The 21,420-nt window shown below is 41.8% G+C and overlaps 1 protein-coding gene across 1 annotated transcript in view; it reads left to right on the forward strand.

Moving 5' to 3' along the window:
• NRG3 (neuregulin 3) overlaps positions 1-21,420 on the forward strand; it is a 722,376-nt gene that overhangs the window by 685,146 nt on the left and 15,810 nt on the right. Inside the window, exons 6-8 of the mRNA XM_075841743.1 lie at positions 4,730-4,856; positions 7,503-7,630; positions 19,422-19,592. Of these exons, the coding sequence (XP_075697858.1) occupies positions 4,730-4,856; positions 7,503-7,630; positions 19,422-19,592 (426 nt within the window). The remainder of the gene's footprint in view (positions 1-4,729; positions 4,857-7,502; positions 7,631-19,421; positions 19,593-21,420) is intronic.

Here is a 21,420-nt window from a genome sequence, read left to right on the forward strand (position 1 = left end):
CCTCCCCATTGAGTTCAGTGGGGAAAACCGGCAACACAAAAGCAGCGATTACGTAAATACAATTGGCATGCTGCAGATGAAAAAATGCACCGCTTTTTCCACTCATCATTTACGCAGCGTGTGGATGAGATTTGTTCTATCGCATCCACTTTGCTGCTAATGTATCATGCTGCGGATTTCCCGCAAGAAGTCCAATGCGGAAAATCTGCAGTATTTACGTAACGTGTGAATTTACCCTAAGTGATGCAATAATCCAGTACTTCTGGCACACACAATACTAAAGTGCAGTAGTTTTAGTAAAATAATGTGATTTTAACCCTTCTAGAACAAGAACAGCTAAGAGAGAAATTGTGAACTCTGGTAACATTATACAAAGTGACTAAACAGCATTTTCCGTATCTGTGATACTTTACACCATTTCCATTATTTCCAAATTGATCAAGAGAAGTATGAAAATTAATAGTAGAGTTCTTAACTATTTTCCTTCAGGGATCGATTTGCCAAGGTCTTGATCTCAGTTTGCCGATTTCTTCTCGACTTCTGAAATCCAATTTGCACATATGGTGAATATTTAAATAAAACAGATATTAATAGATCAAAAGGATTGAAATTTGTCTGTCTGGACAAATTGGGCTTCAATTTTTAGATAAATAATCTAATATGTTCTCCCCAGGCACATTCTTGAAAGCCAGCAAAGCATATATGTTACCGGTAGTTAACTATTATACAGACTTTATAATCTTAAAGCGTGGGTACTAGATTCTTGTCTGTTCTTTAACTAGGTGGCTCAAAATACTGTAAATTTAGTATAGACCATATTTAGGCAGGGCCTAATAGGTGTCCGCCAGTTTTATACTAATAGACAACAATGCATTGGAATACATGGGTACAAATACATAGTTTAAAAAAAAAAGTTAAATAGGTAAAAAAACAAAACACATTATACCCATTAAAACGGTTTGAATAGAAGTTAAGAAAAGATAAAAAAGTACATATTTGGTATATCCGTAATTGTAACACCTTATAGAATAAAGTTAACATGTAATTTGTATAACATGAAGAATGGTGTAAAATAAGAAACAAGAAAAAACAACTGTGGATTTGCTATTTATTAATTTACCTTAAAATTATTCTACTGTACAATGCGCAAATAAACAAACATCATGCAACTATATCAACAGAAAAATAAAAAAAAGTTATGACTCTCTTAATGCTATGAGGCAAAACAGAAAAAGACTACTGCCTACATTAGGACAATGGGTGTTCCCTGTAATTTTGGTTCTGAAGGGAAAAAAACATTGGAGGCGTGTAGCGCAGCATAAGTACTCCTTATGGCGATTTTATTTTAAATTCTTGTTTCATCTGTTTTTTGCGGACCATAATTTGGAGCTAATGTTAATCAATGAGGCTATTCATATCGGTGTATAAAATACGTGCATAATTTAAAAACCCATTAATCCCTACTTTCATGGAAAATCTATGCAGGAGACTAAAAGTGAAAAAAGATACGGCATACAATAGCATAATACGGCGCGAGAACCTGATATAATTGTGCCAGTCGGACACAATAACGTGAAAACTGGGTGAGTGCCAAAGCAACTCTGCTGCTGCTCGACCTGTTCCGGATCTGTACTGGCAGTATGTCTGTAGAAGTATACAGATAAAATAGTAAAAGAACAGGTATTCAAAGCACTGCAGATCCAAGTAAATATGGTCACTGCATACTTGCCAACTGTCCAGAATTTGCCTGGACTGTCCCGAATTTACAGAGACAGTGCCGGCAAATTACTGTCCCGGGACTTGTCCTGGCAACTGCTACATTCAATTGTATCTGCGTCCTCAGAACAAAAATACAATTAAAAACCATGGCAGAGCAGAAAATTATCTGTTTCCTGCTCTTCCGTTCACTCCTCCTGGAGGGAAATCCCCGTCCAAAGTGTTGCCGACGCCCTGGCTGGGGATTATGCTGCAGGAGGTGCCACTGACGTCACTGCCCCTATAGCACTATCTACAGGGGCGTATGTGGCACTATCTACAGGAGGAGTATGTGGTACTATTTACAGGGGTGTATGTGGCACTATCTACCGGGGGAGTATGTGCCACTATCTACAGGGGGGCTTTGTGTGGCACCATCTACAGGGGGCTGTGTGTGGCACCATCTACAGGGGGGCTGTGTGGCATTATTTACAGTGGGTTGTGTGGCATCATCTACAAGGGGGTGGCATGTTGTACATGGGTGTGTGTGGCATCATCTACAGTGAGTGTGTGTGGCATCATCTACAGGGGGTTTGTGTGGCATCATCTATGGGGGTGTGTGGCATCATCTACAGGGGGCTGTGTAGCATCATCTACAGGGGGCTGTGTAGCATCATCTACAGGGGGCTGTGTGACATCATCTATAGGGGTTGTGTGGGTCATCATCTACAGTGGGTGGCACTATCTACAGAGGGCATTGTGGTATTATCTACAGGAGGCATTGTGGTATTACCTACAGAGGGCACTGTGGCACTATCTACAGGGGGCACTGTGGCACTATCTACAGGGGGCCATGTGAAACTATCTACAGGGAGTACTGTGGCAATTTCTACAGGCAGCAGTGTGTGCTCCCTGTAGACATTGCCACGCACTGCTCCCTGTAGATACTGCCCCGCACTGCTCCCTGTAGATATTGCCACACACTGCTCCCTGTAGATATTGCCAGTGTGTGGCAATAAATCATGGTTAAGAAAAAGAATAAAAAAAATATGAGATAAAATGCAATTGTATCCTGGTAAGAAGGGTATCTTAATCACTTACCAGGTCATTATTTCATTTTATCTTATATTATTTATATTGCTTTACTTAACTATGATTTATTTGTGTTTATCCATTATTCAGGGCATATATTAGATAATTGTTATTTTATCCTACTATTGTATATTAGCTTTTATTGCTTAATATTATGCAATACACAACTGTCCATCACACTCTGACCTGGTCACGTCAGTTTTAAGCTGGTCTCAACCTGTTTTTTCCCCGACCCTTTTTTTTCCCTAGTTTTTTCCCCCGCACTTTCTGAGCAGAAATGAGAAGCCCCTCTTACCCTTCTGTATTGCTGCTTGTACCTGAAGAAGGCTCTGGTCCCGAGCTGCAACAACTGGTACCTGAATAAAGCACTTTTAACTCCACCACTGACCATATTTCCTTGGATCTGCATTGCTTTGAAAACCTGTACTTTTACTATTTTATTAACATTAAATTCTGTGGAGAGTGCTTAAAATACAGATGCATCTGTATTTGGTACATATGTCATCCTTATCAAATCCGTATTGCATCCATTTTTCAAAGGGTCTGTCTTGTGTCATTTAATTATCTCAAGAGAAGACAGCCCATCAGTATTTTGGATCTATAATACTGATGCAATACTGATAACATAGTGATGCAATATCATCCGTGATAGGTCTGTATTACAGATCCGTGTTACGGACATTTCCAAAAACACTTGTCTGAAGGAAGACTAAGGGTCTTCTTACATGGCCCGATGAGGGCCGTGTAAACGAGCGCCGATCAACGAGACAGCTCGTTGATCAGCGCTTGTTTGCTTCTTTCACAAGGAGCTGTGTATGAGGACGAGTGCTCGTTACTACAATCGCTGGTCCCCATACATTTATATCATGTCGGCAGCACATCTCCCTGTTTACACAGGGAGATGTGCTGCCAACAAAGATAACAGTTTATGCTGTCCAAACTATAGAATCAGCCGATGAATGTGCTCGTTCATTGGCTGATCGGCCAATTTTTGGGAGTGAGCGTTTTCTGAACACTCGTTTGCCTGATAATTGACTCGTGTAAAAGTGCCCCAATGCCACTTTAACAAGGCTGTATTTATGTCAATATTTTGCATCAGTCTTTGGAAGCCAAAACCAGGAGTGGGTCTAAAACACAGAAGAGGTGCTTATCTGTGCGTTATACTTTTTCTCTGTGAAGGTTCCACTTATGGTGCTGGCAGGCAAAAACTGATGCAAAATACTAGTGTGTGAAAGAGGCCTTACTCTGATTTAAGTTGAATTTTCACTTATTTGCCAAGTTACAATTTGAGGAGAAAAAAGTCTCCAAAGAAATGGTTACGAAAATAGTCCACATGATTCACATTCGGCTCTTAATACTGCAAAGAATTTAGTTATTTTCTCATCTTTTTAGTAAGTGTGATAAAGTAAGGTAATCCGTACAGTGGACAATCTGGTTGTTGATGCAAGGGTTGAAGTCAAAGATACATATAATAAATGGCAAACATAATGTATACAACTAGATGGCTCAATAACAGCCTATAATAGGATAAAACTGGTCATGCATTGCCTAATTGGTTACCAAATGTATCAAATGGTGCACGTGGCATAATCTATTTCATACAACTGGCTAGGCTCTAGATGATTTTCTTATGCCACCTCATGTCTGGCTATACTGTATATAAAAGTTCAATTTTATATCAAACTTTAAAGCTGAAGTTTTGTTGCACGTTAATATAATTGGAGATTTATAAAAGCTGGTACAAAAGAAAAGTGGATTAGTTGCCCATAAAAACCAATCAGGTTGCTACTTCGATTCTTACAAAGTGCCTCTGAAAAATGAAAGGCGGAACCTGATTAGTTGCTATGGGCGAAAGCTCCACTTTTTCTTTACACCAATTTTGATAAACTTTCCCCATTGTGTTTATGGAAACGTATAATAACTTCTTCTCTTTTATATTTAGAAGGCAAACAAAAATAGTTCAGGAAGAGTTGAAAGACGCACAAAATGGGAAAAGCTATAGTCTCCATGCATCTAGTTTGTTATCAAAAGCAAAGAACTTTGCAGAAAACAGAGTTCAACTGCATAGCGTAAGTATAAGTTATATGTTAAATATCTGGACAAAAATTGAGAATTACACTTTTGCTCCAATGTAAGAACATTTATCGCTCCAAAAATATTACAAAAAATTATTTTAATTTGACTTTAACATAACCTGATGGATACCAAATTATCACATATTCTGAGTTAATGTTATATGATAATAAAAATATACAAAATGTACAACCTCAAATAAAATTCTAATACAATATCTACTCCTAGAACTTTTAGAAGTAGCACTGGTAATTGGTTCTCTTTGTTCAGTTTCTGCTTCAGTTTAATAAATTAATCAGATCTGTCATAATGGTCAGATCATTTCCAGTCCACCAGCTTAGAACCCCATCAATCCTGAGAATTAGCTGGTGTGGGTCTTACTATAGAAGTAGTCATTAGAGTACAAATCTTTAAAAAGTTTCTACTACTTTCATTTTACAAAATCCGAATCACTAATAAGGTGAATCGATTCAACCATCTTTAGTGGTCACACATTCAGAGTGTGAAATGAGCATTATAAAATCCTACAATTGTGAGTACTCAGTTTCTTACTGAGAATTGGACATGTGCCAGCTGCTGGGCTCCCTGTGATCTAACTTGAATAATATGTCACTCATATGACTAGACACCTCAATTGAGCTGTATGTGCAGAAACTTTGTTTGGGGACGAGCGATCGTACTAATGATCGCTCGTCATCATACATTAAGTCAGCAGGGAGGTGTGCTGCCGACAACAATAATATTTCTTGCAGCATAAATGACTAAATCAGCCAATGGACGAGTGTTTGCTCGTTCATTGGCTGATCGTTGCCCTGTTTACACAGGGCAATGATTAGGAAAGAGCGTTCACATGATTGCTTCGTTGCCCGATAATTGGCCCGTGTAAAAGGGCCTTAATAGGGCTGCACAGGATATAGACACAGGTGACCCAGGACTACAAATACTGAAAACTACTACACATCCTCATAGTGCACTGAAACAACACATTACAAAAAGTAAACTTGGAAACACATGATCAACGTTTTGACTGATTCATGACCCAGGTAGAGGATCTTTAGGACTGGTTGACCAGTAATTCCCAATGTCTTAACACTGACCACTTCATCATTTGCGATCTAAGTACTCTACACTGCATGAACCAAGAACATGGTCAAGACTATAAGATTATTTTAAAAAGAAAATGTCCTAATTTAGAATCTCTTCTACGATGTCAAATCACAGGATCTTGGTTATTCAGTGTTATGTCATAAATGTTCTAACCATGTTCCTTATTGGAAGTCATTTCTAGTTTACACTGTTTAAACAGTGGATTATTGACCGAAATCATCTGATGTGGTTTGATAATTGGTTGAACTAAACAAATACAGTTTAGAGAGGACTGTTAACAAGGGACCCATCATCTGAACATAAAAAAGTCGATAATAGTGTTTTAATTAAGAATCAAGTGTAAGTTTGTTGTTACAGTTTCACTAAAGATCTACTGTAGATGGTAAATGGTAAAGGTGTGACATCTGCAATAGAGTGTAAATATCACTACATCATCTACATCACAAGGTCATCAGTGGTAAGAATTAATTGTTATTATAGAGGTATAAAGAAGGAAAAAGATAAAGACTAAGGCCCCATGCACACGGCTGTAGTTTTGATGAGCATTTATGGACTGCAATTGCGGATCAAAGTACGGACCCATTTATTTCTATTGCACGCAAAAAATAGGACATGTCCTATTTTTTAAATTTACGAACCATGCTCCCATAATTTATAATTGGAGCACGGCCCGCAAATGCGGGTGACTGTCCGTAATCACCAGCCGTGGTGCACACGACCATCAGGGTTTTTACTGTCCGCAAATACAAACTCGTAGTCATCCCCAAATATGTTATCTGTAATTATGGTCCATAGTGCATCCGTAGTACATCGTATTTATGGATCTGCAAAAAATACCAGGGAAGAATCTTGCATCACATAGCAACGCTTACGCAATTACGGACAGATACAGATCCACCTCCATAGCCATCCGCAATTGAGGAAGCGCCCATAGACTTCTGCGGGAAGTTTGTGCCGCAATTGCGCACAAGCATAGGTCATGTTCCATATTTCGTGGATCATTTCTATGGCACACATCCATAAAAAAAACCTGAAAGGTGTCCGTGACCAATAGAAATGAATGGATCCGCAATTTTATCCGTAATTACAGAAGAAAACTACAGTTGTGTGCATGGGGCCTTATTCTTGACCAACCCATGGCTTCTCCTCGATGGCTTTTTTCGAAGCATGAATTAAATATTCTTATTATATTGAGTGGTATTGAACAATTTTTAGTTTCCTGTATTGCACTTGTCACATCTTACATGTATACCAGCTCTGGTAGTTCAACTGTAATGAGAATGTAACTTTCGTGAAACTATAAAGAGTGAGGAGTATTTATTCCACTTCTTTCTTAAAGAGAACACTACTGTTGAATGCTTTTCTGTACTGATGTGTCAGTGGTAAGTCCCCGAGACTAAAACATATTTGACATGATTGCAATGTAGTGACAAATTGTATTGGAATATTTCTACCTCCCTTTGTTTCTTTGTTAGTAGATGTACAGTATGTTTTATCAATAACGCTGCTCATGTACTTTAATTGTTAACCTGCAGTATTCAAAGTCTGAGCGGAATCCAGAGCCTATAAGAGAAAATGTTATGGAATCCAGTTTTTCAGAATCACAGCCCTTCTCCAACAGCACAGTATCAGACAGAGGGAGTCAGTCAATAAAGCATCATAGGTAAGGCCCATATACAGGCAAACTGATTGCTTACCTATATTTCACAGTATGCCCAGTATTGTTAGATGTAACAACTCTGCAGCACACACACTTTAATTTTCAACTATTTAAAGCAGGAGTCGCCATGCCATTCTAGTATGTGATTTACTATTGTAAAACCTGAATTATGTGATGTCACATGGAGAGCAATACTGTAAATGTGTTTCATGTTCCTGTTTGGACTGCCCCGGTGCCTCCATAAACTGTAACGTAGTAGCCACAGTTAGGTAATTATTGTACTTATTCCACAATCATGCCTTCTTCAAAAATTACCATACCGCTCTTCCCCTGCCCTGTGTCATGATCTGTGGGTATGTGTACCCACTAGGCCGTACCACCGTAGCGGGATAGCAGCTGGCCAAACCGTGTACCAAGTGAATGTTTATATAGTCCAAGCACAAGGGTACCTGTAGTAGTTCAGACAGTAGCAACTGCTAGGCTCAGATGGGACCTTGGCAGCAGACACCAGGCGTGGTGTAACACAGCAGGCGTGACCGTTGGCACAATATGACTCCAACTTTCTAAGGCAAAGGAACAAGGTAGCACGGGATACAAGATACAGGTACGGGAACACTGGGAACAGGATAACACTAAGAATCCATTTGCAAGACTAACATGGGTTAACACAACAACGCTCAGGCAATGAGTAAAGGGGCAGGGCCCTTCTTATAGTCCATGGTGATCATGGACTAATAGCTAATTATTTTCATGTGTGCTCGCTGGCCATTTAAGGCCAGGCACGAGCGTGTGCTCGCACCCTACGTGACACAGCAGAACAGAGCGGAAGTAAGCGCTGGCGTCTCCTAGGGAGGAGATACGGGCCATCGCTCACAGATCTATGGCTGTGGCCTTTGGGGGTAAGTAATCCCAACGGTCTGCGGCTGTGGACTCTACAGTATCCCCCCTCTTACGGAACTTCTTAATGAGGGTAGGAGAATTGAGGTTTTCTTCTGGCTCCCAGGACCTCTCCTCTGGACCAAACCCATTCCAATCCACCAAATAAAATGTTCTTCCTCCTACTCTTAAGTCCAGGATCACCTAAATCTCGAACACGTCAGATGAACCGCTGGGAGCGACTTACCATAGCGGTTCAGGACCACAGGCTTCAGGAGGGACACATGAAAGGAGTTGGGGATTCTAAGTGTAGGAGGCAGCCGAAGTTTATAGGAGACAGGGTTTATTATTAAGGCCCCTTTAGACGAATATTCCTAGAGGACAGCCAGACTTTGGTACCCGCCAGATACTGAGGTGTCTCTCTTCTCCTAGTATCCACTTTTTGCTTCGTGCAGGTTTGTTGCCAGACTTGTAGAAAGTCTCTAAATGCAGAGTCAGCAGCAGGCACCTGGGACGTAGCTGAAACAGGAAGAGGAATTTGTGGATTTTGGCCGTACCCAATAAAGAACGGTGTAGAAGCAGTGGACTCACTTGTGTGGTTGTTGTATGAGAACTCGGCCCAAGGAAGAAGCTGTACCCAGTCCTCATGCTGCATGGAGATGAAGTGTCGTAGATAATTCTCCATGATTTGGTTAACCCTCTCGACTTGGCAATTGGATTCGGGATGGTAGGATGAGGAAAAGTCCAACTTCAGATCTAGGAGTTTACAGAGGGCTTTCCAGAATTTCGAGGTAAACTGAACCCCCCGATCAGACACGACATGAAGGGGCAGGCCATGTAAACAGAATAAATACTGGATGAAGAGCTTTGCTAGGAGCAGAAGGTAGGCCGGTCAGTGGACTAAAATGTGCCATCTTGGAGAACCGGTCCACCACCAACCAGACCGTATTGCATACTGCTGAGGAAGGAAGGTCTGTTTGCTATATCCATTGTCCATTGCAAAGTCCACAACATTTCTGTAGAAATTTGCGAATCCCTGGAAACGCTGTATGGACCTCAAGCCTTGAGGGCGTGGCCATTCCAGGACGGCCTTTACCTTCTCAGGATCCATCTTGAGGCCTTGATCCGAGATGATGTAGCCCAGGAAGGGTAGAGCATTTCTCTCAAACACGCACTTCTCCAACTTGGTGTACAGGCAATTCTCCCTTAACCGCAGCAAAACTTGACGGACATGTCTCTGAGTCATTGGATCTGGAGAAAAATCAAGATGTCATCAAGATAGAACACAACACAAACATAGAGGAGGTAATGGAAGATGTCATTAACAAACTCTTGGAAGACCGCGGGAGCGTTCTGCTGGCCGAAAGGCATTACTAGATATTCATAGTGTCCGTCACGGGTGTTAAATGCCATCTTCCATTCGTTACCCCGGCGAATCCGGATTAGGTTATAAGCCCCCCGCAGGTCTAGCTTAGAATTTTTTTGGGCTCCTCCTATGCGATCAAATAGTTCAGAAATCAATGGCAAGGGATGCCTACTTTTTACCGTGATCTGGTTGAGACCCCGGTAGTCGATGCAGGGTCGCAGAGAACCATCCATTTTCTTGACGAAGAAGAACCTAGCTACTGCCAGAGAGGAGGACTTCCGTATGAATCCCCTCTCCAGGTTTTCCTTAATATAGGTGGACATGGACTGAGTCTCTGGCAAGCAGAGAGGATATACCCTACCACGGGGAAGGGACGCACCAGGAATCAGCTCAATAGGACAGTCATACGCCCGGTGTAGGGGCAGCATTTCCGCCTCTTTCTTGCTGAAGACATCCGAGAACGCAGAATAAGGACAAGGCAATACTGCCAAGGACTGAGGCTGAGGAGGCTGAGCTGGATGAATCTGTACCAGGCAGCGATTGAGACATTCGGGGGCCCCACTGGAGAACCTCTCCAGAATTCGAGTCCAGGACTGGGGCATGTAGTGGGAGCCAGGGCAGGCCCAGCAGCACAGGGTTGACGGTCTTAGCCAGGACAAAGAACGAGAGGAGGTCGGAATGGAGGGCTCCCACTTGGAGCCTCAGCGTCTTAGTCACTGCTACAACCAGGTCTGGCAAAGGTAGTCCATTCACAAATGCAACCATCAAAGGTCTCTCCAGAGGGGTTGTGGGCAACTGGTGAAGATCCACCAGGTCTTTCCGAATGAAGTTTGCTGCAGATCCAGAGTCCAGATAAGCAGGGACTTGGTGCTTTTTTTCGCAGGATATTATGGTCACGGGAATGGACAATTTAGAAGAAAGACCTTCTTCACCCATGGTTGGCTCTCTAACCAACCCTAGGCTCTGGGGCTTTTTGGGGCACAGACGCACAAGATGGCCTCCGAGGTCGCAATACAGACAGAGTCCCGAAGTGTGTCTGCGTTGTATCTCCAGGGTAGACAGCTTGAGATGGTCCATCTTCAAAGACTCCTTTGGAGGAACAGCTGATGAGGACAGCAGGTGTTGTTGCAAAGTAGGAACCAGGCTAGGGAGTCCTTCCTCCCGGCGAGCCTCTTGGAACCGTTCTTGGATCCTTATATCAATCCGGGCGGCCAGAAGGATGAGGTCATCCAGGGTAGACGGCAGATCTCGAGCCGCTAGCTCGTCCTTAATCTCAGGAGATAGTCCCTGTCAGAATGTAGCCGCCAAGGCCTCATTGTTCCACAACAATTCTCCCGCCAGTGTGCGGAAGTGGATGGCATACTCGCCCACGAAAGTGTCTCCCTGGCGTAGGTTCAGCAAGGAGGCAGCTGCCGACGAGACTCATCCAGGCTCCTCAAACACTGTGCGAAATGTCTGTAGGAACCCCTGGAAGTCGCGGGTCTCTGGTCCTTGTCTCTCAGAGATAGGGTTCTCCCAAGCTAGAGCCCTGCCAGTAAGGAGAGAGACGATGAAAGCGACCCTTGCGCCATCAGTCGAAAATGCCCTTGCATACAGGCTAAAGTAGATCTGGCACTGGTTCAGAAATCCCAGGAAGGTCTTCGCGTCTCCATCATAGCGGTGATCATGGGCATTACACTTACTGCTAAGTCTCTCCTCTCCCGCCTCCCATTTTCCCCCTCGCTCTCCACCTGCCTCCTCCTGCCTTCTGGAGATGCCATTCGCTCTGTCCCATATCGCTTCACAGAGCCCCAACATAGTAGAATGCCCTTTCTAGTGCCCCCACACAGGATATTGCTCCCCACACAGTATAATGCTACTTTAGTGCCCCCATACAGTATAATATAATGCCCCCATAGCTCCTCCATACAGTATAAGCCCCCATAGCTGCCCTCAAAGTATAATGCCTCTTTAATTCCACACACACAGTATAATGCCAACTTTACTGCCCCCACACAGTATATTACCCTCTTTTGTGCCCATCACAGAGTATAATTCCCCCTATAATGACCTCACAGTATAATGCCCCTTTATTGCCCCCCCCCACACAGAGTATAATGCCCCTATAGCTGCTCCATACAGTAGAATGCCCCCATAGCTGCCCCCAGTATCATGCCCTACTTAATGCCCTCACGGAGTATAATGCTCCTAATTGCCCTCCTCCACAGTATAATGTCCCCTTTAGTGTCCCCCACAGTATAATGTCCCCCAAGTGTCCCCACAAAGAATAAATAATTCCTTGGCGGCCCGGGGAGTGAGCGTTGGTTGGTTTTCACTTACCACTGGGCCCGGGCCGAGTGGGGCACCAAATGCTGAATTACTGCATAAATAATGCAGTAAATTCGGAAGGCGGAGTGCAGAGAACTGCATCGCCGATTTCTAGCACATCCAGGAGTGTTGCAAGCCCAAAAGTACATGTTCCACCTCTGTCACCCAAAAATTATCTATCTATCTATCTATCTATCTATCTATCTATCTATCTATCTATCTATCTATCTATCTATCTATCTATCTATCTATCTATCTATCTATCTATCTATCTATACACACACACACACACACACACACACACACACACACACACACACACACACACACACACACAGTTGTTAGATCATACCACTATACCAGAAATATTATGTAATAATGTATAAGGTAATATTATTAAATATTACCTGCATACTGTTACTGAACACAACTCACTATTATAAGACCAATATTAACAATAATAACACAATATAGAATCCAAATAATACCGCCACACCATAACCACAGTGACTGAATAACACTACCACACCATAACCACATTGTGACTGAATAATACCCCCATACTGTTACTGAATAATACCTCCACACCATAACCACATTGTGACTGAATAATACCCCTATGCTGTTACTGAATAATACCGCCACACCATAACTACATAGTGTCTGAATAATACCGCCACACCATAACCACAGTGACTGAATAATACCCCCATACTGTAACTGAATGATACCACCACACCATAACCACATAGCGACTGAATAATACCCCCATTCTGAAACCCCTGTAGATAGCTACACACACACACACACACACACACACACACACACACACACACACACACACACAGCCCCCTGTTGTAAATAGTGTCACACAGCCCCCCTGTATAGTGTCACACAGCCCCCTTGTAGATAGTGCCACACTGCCCCCCTTTGTATATAGTGCCACACACCCCCCTAGTAGATAGTGCCACAAAGTCCCCCCCCTGTATAGTGTCACACAGTCTCCCCCTTGTACAGTGCCACGCAGCTCTCCCCCCTGTATAGTGCCACACAGCCCTTCCCCTGCATAGTGCCACATCACACTCCCCCCTGTATAGTGCCACAAAGCCCTCCCCCTTGTACAGTGCCACACTGCTCTCCCCCCTATATAGTGCCACACAGCACTCCGCTCCTGTATAGTGCCACACAGCCCTCCCCCTGTATAGTGCTACACAGCACTCCCCTCCTATATAGTGCCACACAGTCCTCCCCCTTGTACAGTGCCACACAGCTCTCCCACCTCTATAGTGCCAGACACCCTCCACTGTATAGTGCCACACAGCCCCCCTTGTAGATAGTGCCACACAGAAATCCCCCTGTTTTAGATACACAGCCCCCTTGTAGATAGATCCACACAGCAATCCCCCTGTTTTAGATACACAGCCCCCTTGTAGATAGTGGCACACAGCAATCTCCCCCCTGCGTTTTAGATACACAGTCTCCCCCCAAAAAATAATTTGCTTACCTAAGCCCGTTTCCACGACCGACAGAGCACTCCACGTCCTCCAGACATGACATATGCATAAGCCAGCGTGATGCAGTGACGTAATCACGCCGGCCTGTGCAGGGACTCTGTCCCAGCATCTTATAGGCTGCATGCCTAACGTGGCCTGCAGCCTATACTATTCAATTGTATCTGTATCCTGAGGATGTAGATACAAGTGAATTTGGCAGTCGCTGGCACCGGTTGGCCCCATCCGGTACTAGCGACGCCACCGGGCATGAGGGGGCCAATGCTGTCTGGCCCATAAATGTTATGTGTTGGGTGCTTCAGAAACAGCAAAAGGAGGGTAGCCAGTGCAGTGTCCCCTTCCTCTTGCTGGTGTGAAGCGCCCTGTACGCACAGGTTGCACACTCCTGACGCCAACGCTCCTACAGCACGGGAGCCGTATTCTCGAGTGCCACAACCTGTTTCCTTGCGCCAGACACAACAGTACAGGTGGTGTTCATCCCCCTTACATATAGCCAGCAATGAGCTTTTTACTAGAAAAGGGCAGTGTGCTACACTAAAACATGAAGCTATGAGGAGGCACCTTTCCTACTTCAGCCTAGAAGCCAGCAGGAAAATAGCCTAATGGCCTTACAATGAGATTTATTGGTCTCTACTCTGATGTCTTACGCTAAATTGTGATCTACTGTTTTGTCACCACTGATTTAACCAGAGGCTTAACTTAAAGCTTCTGGGCCCCAATGCAAAGCCTATAACAGGGCCCCCACCTACTATGTATAATTTATAATACTAGTGTCTTCTTATGTGGCTGAGTGTTTTTGCCCCCCCCCCACAGGCTCAGTGCCCAGGTGTGACTGCTACCTCTGTACCCCCTATAGTTACTCTCCTGAATTTAATATGTACCTATTATTACAATTTTGTAATACTGTATAATGTGGTTTCCTCCTCACCTTCCAGCAGCCTGTAATTCCCCTTCCTGCATGCAGGCTCTCTGTTAATGTCTACAAACCCCCAAAGTGTTCTAGTCCCCCAAAAATCTGTCTTTAGTAATACAGTAAATCATAGACAGATAAGCTGCAGCTGCAACCCCCCCCCCCCCCCATCCCTTTCTATTACTGTGCAAATACTTGCTGGGACATTGAAGGTGTCAAGGAATCACTAATTCTCCAGAGTGCAATTTTATGGAATTGTTATATGAGCAATTCCCCAAAGGCTGTCTGGATCAAGCGTGCAGGTAAATCAGCCACCTCAAGTCCGTCACCACTCTGGTCAGCAGAGTTTAAAGCTACTCTATGGTCTTCACCAGAGCCCAATGTTCAAATCACTAAAGAGTAAATTCAAAGACAAAGCCGAAGCCCAGTTCAAAGAGTCCAAACAGTCAAGGTGATACAGGATGTAACCAGGAGCATGATCAGAAACATGCATTGACAAGAAAATCACAATCAACAATGAGAAAACTGAACAGATTCAAATACTCCACCCTTGGCCCTGATAGGTGCAGAATGAGAATTAGGAGTGGCTCTGCAACTCAAACCAGGGCCACCCAAAAGCTTGACTAGTAGTCATGACAACCTAAAAGTGACAGACGTTTCTTAACAGAAGGGAGAGGTGACATCTAATATACATCTACAGCTGTCTATGGGGTAATTTCTTTATTATTTCATGTTTTACTGTATGTGGAGATCAAGTTCAAAACTCTTTAGGCCTCAAATATAAAAACTGTCTAAAAGAAAATCTGTCCTTGTTGCCCATTGCAACTAATCACAGTAAGGCTTTCATTTTCCATAGCAGTTTGAGAAATGAAAGCTAAGCTCTGATTGGTTGATATGGGTAACAAGGCCACTTTTTCTGTTAGACTGTTTTTATAATTCAGGCCCTGAATGCTTATAGTCATACAAGTATGCTTCTGGGATTTATACATTTTTGAAGTATTTACTACTTATGGGAGACAGTGAAAAGATGGACAAGGGCAATTATATCTGTCATATTATCCTTGTTGATTTGGGCTGGCACACTAAAGAAAATTGTGACTAAAATGCTAAAATCATTTTTAGATAATACGTTATTACATAAAGTGTTGGCAGGTCTTGAACGAATAGCATATGGGTATTGAAAATACACTCATATACATCAGAAAAATGCATTATAATTACAGGCAATTGATAGCGCTAATGATATGAAGTGCAGTCAATTGTTAAAGGCTATGTAAACCTTTGAAAGGCATTTTATTTTAATAAAAATCAGAGCGATTGATGCAACTTTATAACTAGTCCTTTTGAGATACAGCTGCTCTGTATTCTGTATATAGAGCAGCTGTATCATTTGTTAAATCCTGTTCCCATCATTTCGGCGGCACTGATGGATTCAGGTTATAGCGAACGATACAGCTGCTCTGTATACAGAATCCAGAGCAGCTGTATCTCCAAAAGTAAAAATAATTCTTAATGAAAACTATTTATAAAGTTGTACCATCCACACTGACTGACCTTTATTAAAGAAATGTCTTTTAAAGGTATACATAGCCTTTATGTATTCTGTGTAGAAATATCCTTCACTCGATTTTAATGGACATCAATGATCGAACATCAAATTTACTTATAACCCTAAATAAGTTACTTTCACAGTAAAGTTTCTGTTTAAAAAAAATACATTTTTTAATGATTATTTTCTGCTTTCACTCAGTGCTCATTTTTCATTGCTTCGTTCCTGAGAAGACATAGTTCATTCTCTGTTACTTTATAGAAACATGCTTTTAAAGTCTACACACAATTTTTTTTTAGGTTGAAGATTGGATTTGTTACATCTGAGTCAGCAGTCTTGGTGACATTGCCAAGCAGGTCACTATATTTCTCAAGTGCCATTTGATCTATCTTTGCTATTTATAGCTTCTGTGGGATTGAGATTCATCAGATCTGTAAATTCCTGGTTCTCAATGTGGTATATGATAAATATACAGCTTCCTTCAATTTATCGGTTACTTGCAAATATTTCACTTTTAGACCAGAGCAATGTGTTGTGTTATAAAAACATTGTGTGCTCCCCCTATTGCCACAAATTAAACACAGGTCAAGCCTTTTTTGGCACAGGAGTATGCAGTTTAGCATCATTGCTTACTGATGATAATCTTGCCTTTTAAATAGTATCATAAATGGGTAAAAAAGGGTTGTCTAATCGCATACATTTGTGCCACATGATCTGTGATGGTCTAACTGATGTGACCTTACCAATTACTAGAACAAAGTGGAAGCAGCACTAGGAAAGCGCTATTGCTTTCTTTACATCAGCGTTGGTTTCTGTTGAGGGGTTCCATCGGAGCTTTCCATCAGGGGAACTCCTCAACGGAAGGCAAATGGAAACCATAGCTTCTGTTTGCACCACCATTGATCTCAATAGTGACGGATACTTTGCTAATGGTTTCCGTTTGTCACCGTTGTGAAAAGGTTCAGTTTTTTGACAGAATCAATAGTGCAGTTAATTGCGTTATTGAATCCGTCAAAAAAACTGAACCCTTTTATGGTGGTGCAAACGGAAGCTATGGTTTCAGTTTGTGTTTCCGTTGAGGTGTTCCCCCGATGGATAGCTCAGTGGAAACCCTTCAACAGAAAGACAACACTGATGTGGACAGGCCCTAATTCTTTTGTTGACTCCCTTCATGTTCGGCTATTGACTATAATGGATAAAATATCTGGGAAGAGTCAGCAGGAGAGGATTTGGCACCGCTGCCATTTTCTTCTACTGATTAGTTGAGGTAGCTGTGGTCGAATCCCTCCAATTTAACATTGGTAGCATATCTTAGCGATACCAATATCTGTGATGAGGCAACACCTTTAATTTGATCATTTTGACCATAATAATGTATCTACCTCTGTGACTCAAGGATCGGTGCCCAAAAATTATCCCAAGCTGGGAACCAACCAGACATCAAAGTAATTGTCTGTTTCAGACAATCCCTGTTTGTAAGCTTTATTTTGGCATAATGAACTTAAAATTATACCAAGAACTACATCTAGTTTTAAACTTAGTTCTGTAGGACCAATAGCCTCCCCAAAAAATATATGTAAGCTTTATTTTCCCCATATTGTGAATGAACATTGCAATACTCCACTTCAAATCAGCAATATATATGGTAATGCATAGGGTTTGAATAGAATATGTGCATTGCAAACAAATGTGAAAACTTTTCCTGCCTCACATGAACAATGATATTACAGAAAGATTGTGAGTTATACATGAAGCAACGGTCACAGTTCAGTAGATATTCACATACTGTATATTTGGCACTAATCAAAAACAATTCTACAACAAACTATGAAATCCAACATTTCAAGATTTGCAGAACATCTGAGAGTATAGCAAAGGATATGTTTAAAATAAATGTCAAGTACAGTTTGCTGTTCACAATATGTTCCTTTACGTTTTATTTTTTCTTCCTAGGCTACCACCTTCTGAAATATAGTAAATATATAAAACAGATACATTAACTTGAGTTATGTTTTTTATATAGTGTTGTGTATGTCCTTTGATGTCATACAACAAAGTTTACATAGAAACAAATTGTAGTCATTGTACTGAGAAAAACATGTTTGCAATGAGACATGTCAAGTCTAAGACTTTCATCTTGTAACCTCTCTTTTCATCACACAGCAAATATCCTCAACATAACTCTGAGCCCCCATAAGATGGAATAATTGTTGTCGGAGAATCATTAGTGGAACCTTTCATATATTGTTTCCCTGGATTGATTCTATATAAGAATGTTTCTTTTCTCTGTATTGATCCATATGGGGTATTTTATCTTGTCCTCATTTCCAACTATAACAATGCAAATTATCCGTACTTAGGGCTCATGCAAACAGCTGTATTACGGATCTGTATGGCACAGATCTGTAATATAGCACCCATAGAAATGTTTAGGCCCATACTGTATGGAATCAGAGAGAAAAAAAAGTGTGGCATCATGTTTTACCAAAGTATACGTCCATAATACAGTGCCATACAAAGGCACCATATGAGAGCACTCAGAGTGCCCAATGCATACAGAACCGTAGGGACTTTGAGCTGCAGTTTGGCTTTGAACATGCCACGGATAAATTAGACCCAATACGTTTTAATAATCCCTGTTCTCCCTTCAGCCTTTTCTCTATAACCCCTCTTCCATTCCCCCTTCTATATTTGTTTCCTTTACATTTACACCCTCAAATTATTTATTTGCAGTGACGTGGCAGAGTCCACAGCTTGTGCGATGTGGTTTAATTTGCATAAGCCCATAAAGGTTGCAGACCATTGTTTTAAAGTTATTTTAATGGCGGAGCGTCACTTTCATTGCAGTTGCTTAAATATGTCTTCATCTTCTGAGCAACTAAATTTTAAGGGTTCATGCACATGGCAAAACCGTGTGCACAAAGTCTGTACAGGGCACATAGAGTCCGCCACATGCAGTCTTCTTATGGCCCTATTTTATATATAGGGTAACCCTAGCAGCAATGTTTCCAGGGAAGAATAGCTTCATAATGCAGCATTCAATGGAGCTTGTCATACAGAATTTGACAGAAAAAACATCTGTATGGCTTCATATGAAATAAGAGGCATAGATGGCAGGTACAGTATGGCCCCATAAAAGTCTATTTGCAAAGTATTATAGCTTCATGAAGTTCGGAGCTTGTGCGGAGCTATAATATGGCTGGGTGCATGAGCCCTAATAGTGTTCACATTTTCAGCCAACTCTCAGCACAATTAATATTATGTATTTGTTTCAGGAACCCTTCTACATGCTGCAGCCCCAGCCAAAGGAGTAGGATGCTGCAGAGAAATGCCTTTCGGAGAACTCCACCTCTGCCCAGGGGTCGCCTCAATGGGATAACAGGACCAGCATATCAGCAGCTGGAGGAGCCCGGACTTATAGATCAGGATACAATACCTTGCCAAGGGTAGGTGATGAAAACCACTAGAGCATGAAAACACAATATCAATCTCAAGATTAAAAAAGGAAAATCTTATCTGCTTGAATCTTATGAGCTGCTACTTTCTCATGTTCCCAGAGCATAAAACATTTCAAACATAGATGGCTGGAGAATAGAGCGCCTTTAATTTTGTATTGACTCTACCATGAAATAATATCAAAGTCCTTAATTTGTACTTGCTTTTTTAATCATGACTGTTTGACAACTGCTTCTTTAAATGTGAATAGTTTGTGCATCATAAGGTAGAACATATTTTCCAAAGGGAAATCAAAGATTTGATGCCTTGGATTTGATTGCTGCATCTATTCTCATATAATCAGCAAGCTATATCTTTGTCCTTATCGAGGGAGCTAGCTAAAAGAACGTATAAACAACATCTACCATATGCATTAACTATATATATATATTGAACTTATTTGTTTTCAGGAAAGTAGCTATGGGAGAATTACCAGGATAGTAAAATGCTTGCATTGCATTTCTTTACCATGTTTAAAATTCAATTTGTTTGCCAATCCCCTGGGGTAAGCAATTTCCCTTTGCACTCTTTACTTCCTGTGTGAAAGGAAAATTGCTTCCCCTAGGGGGGCTAAAACTGCTTATGATGATTGGACTATCCTAAATTAAATTAAATTATTCTTTTTTTAAATTGCAGAGTACTGTATTTAAGCTGTGGTTACATACTCTTGTGAAAGCTCTTATACATACTTATAATATTTTTTTAATATGAAATGTATTTGTTTTACACGTCTAATTACAGCTGCTTCTTGAATACTTAAAGGAAGTACTTCGCTGTCTCTACATTGCTGTGGCTGTGTTGCTGGCTCTGTGTTGCACCTATCTTATAGATTTTTACATGGGAAATACAATTTGCTATATGCCATATTAAAGTTGTATTTTTAACTCAAGCGACACAGTGACCATGACCGGGCTGCATCTATAACATGACAGACATTGATAGGATGAAAAAGAGGTCTACAGCACAAGTGACTGAGCTTTTCATGGAAAGGCCTCACATCGGTACTGAGGATCTAAGACCACTGTGAAGTTTTTATTTCCACTAGAGGTATGCTTTAAAACATGCAAAGCAAGAAAAGCTTGTGGCTAACTCTTAGCAAAATCATCCAGAGCAGCACTTAAAGGGTTATTCCCTTCTCAGACATTTATGGCCTATCCAAACATCACAGCACTGGGACTTGCAACTATATCGAGAATGACCGTTTCTGTAAGGAGCCTCACACACGACCGTGTTCGGTCTGTGATATACGGTCCGTACGTCGGCCGCATTTCTCGGACTGAACACACTGCCGAGCTCCTAGCATCATAGTTATCTATGACGCTAGGTGTCACTTCCTCGTTGCAGGACAACTGTCCCGTACTGTAATTATTTTACTATAAAGTGCAGAATCATCATAGACACTACCATGGGCACCAAAAAATATGGAGTAACTACTACTTGAGAGTTGTCTCCAAGTCATGGGGAGGAATTTATCAACTTTTCTAGAAAAGCCACTCTCGCCACTTTTGTGGAAAGGGCGAGTGGCTTTGCAAAAGGGACCCAGCAAATGTATTACAATTGACGCCAGAAAACTGGTATAGTGCAAGTAGTAACAAGGTAGAACTTTGCCTCGTACTTTGCCCTACCCGATCAGACTACTGCTTCCCCTGCCCCCCCCATATTAATTAAAAAAATATATATATACCAAAAAAATATGAACGCTTACCTCACCACTCCTTTTCCCCCATCTGGGTCCCCTCAGCATTACAGAGTGATTATTACATCGTACTGACGCCGAGC

The sequence above is a fragment of the Rhinoderma darwinii genome, chromosome 11 (genome assembly GCF_050947455.1).
Source record: "Rhinoderma darwinii isolate aRhiDar2 chromosome 11, aRhiDar2.hap1, whole genome shotgun sequence".
NCBI lineage: Eukaryota > Metazoa > Chordata > Amphibia > Anura > Rhinodermatidae > Rhinoderma > Rhinoderma darwinii.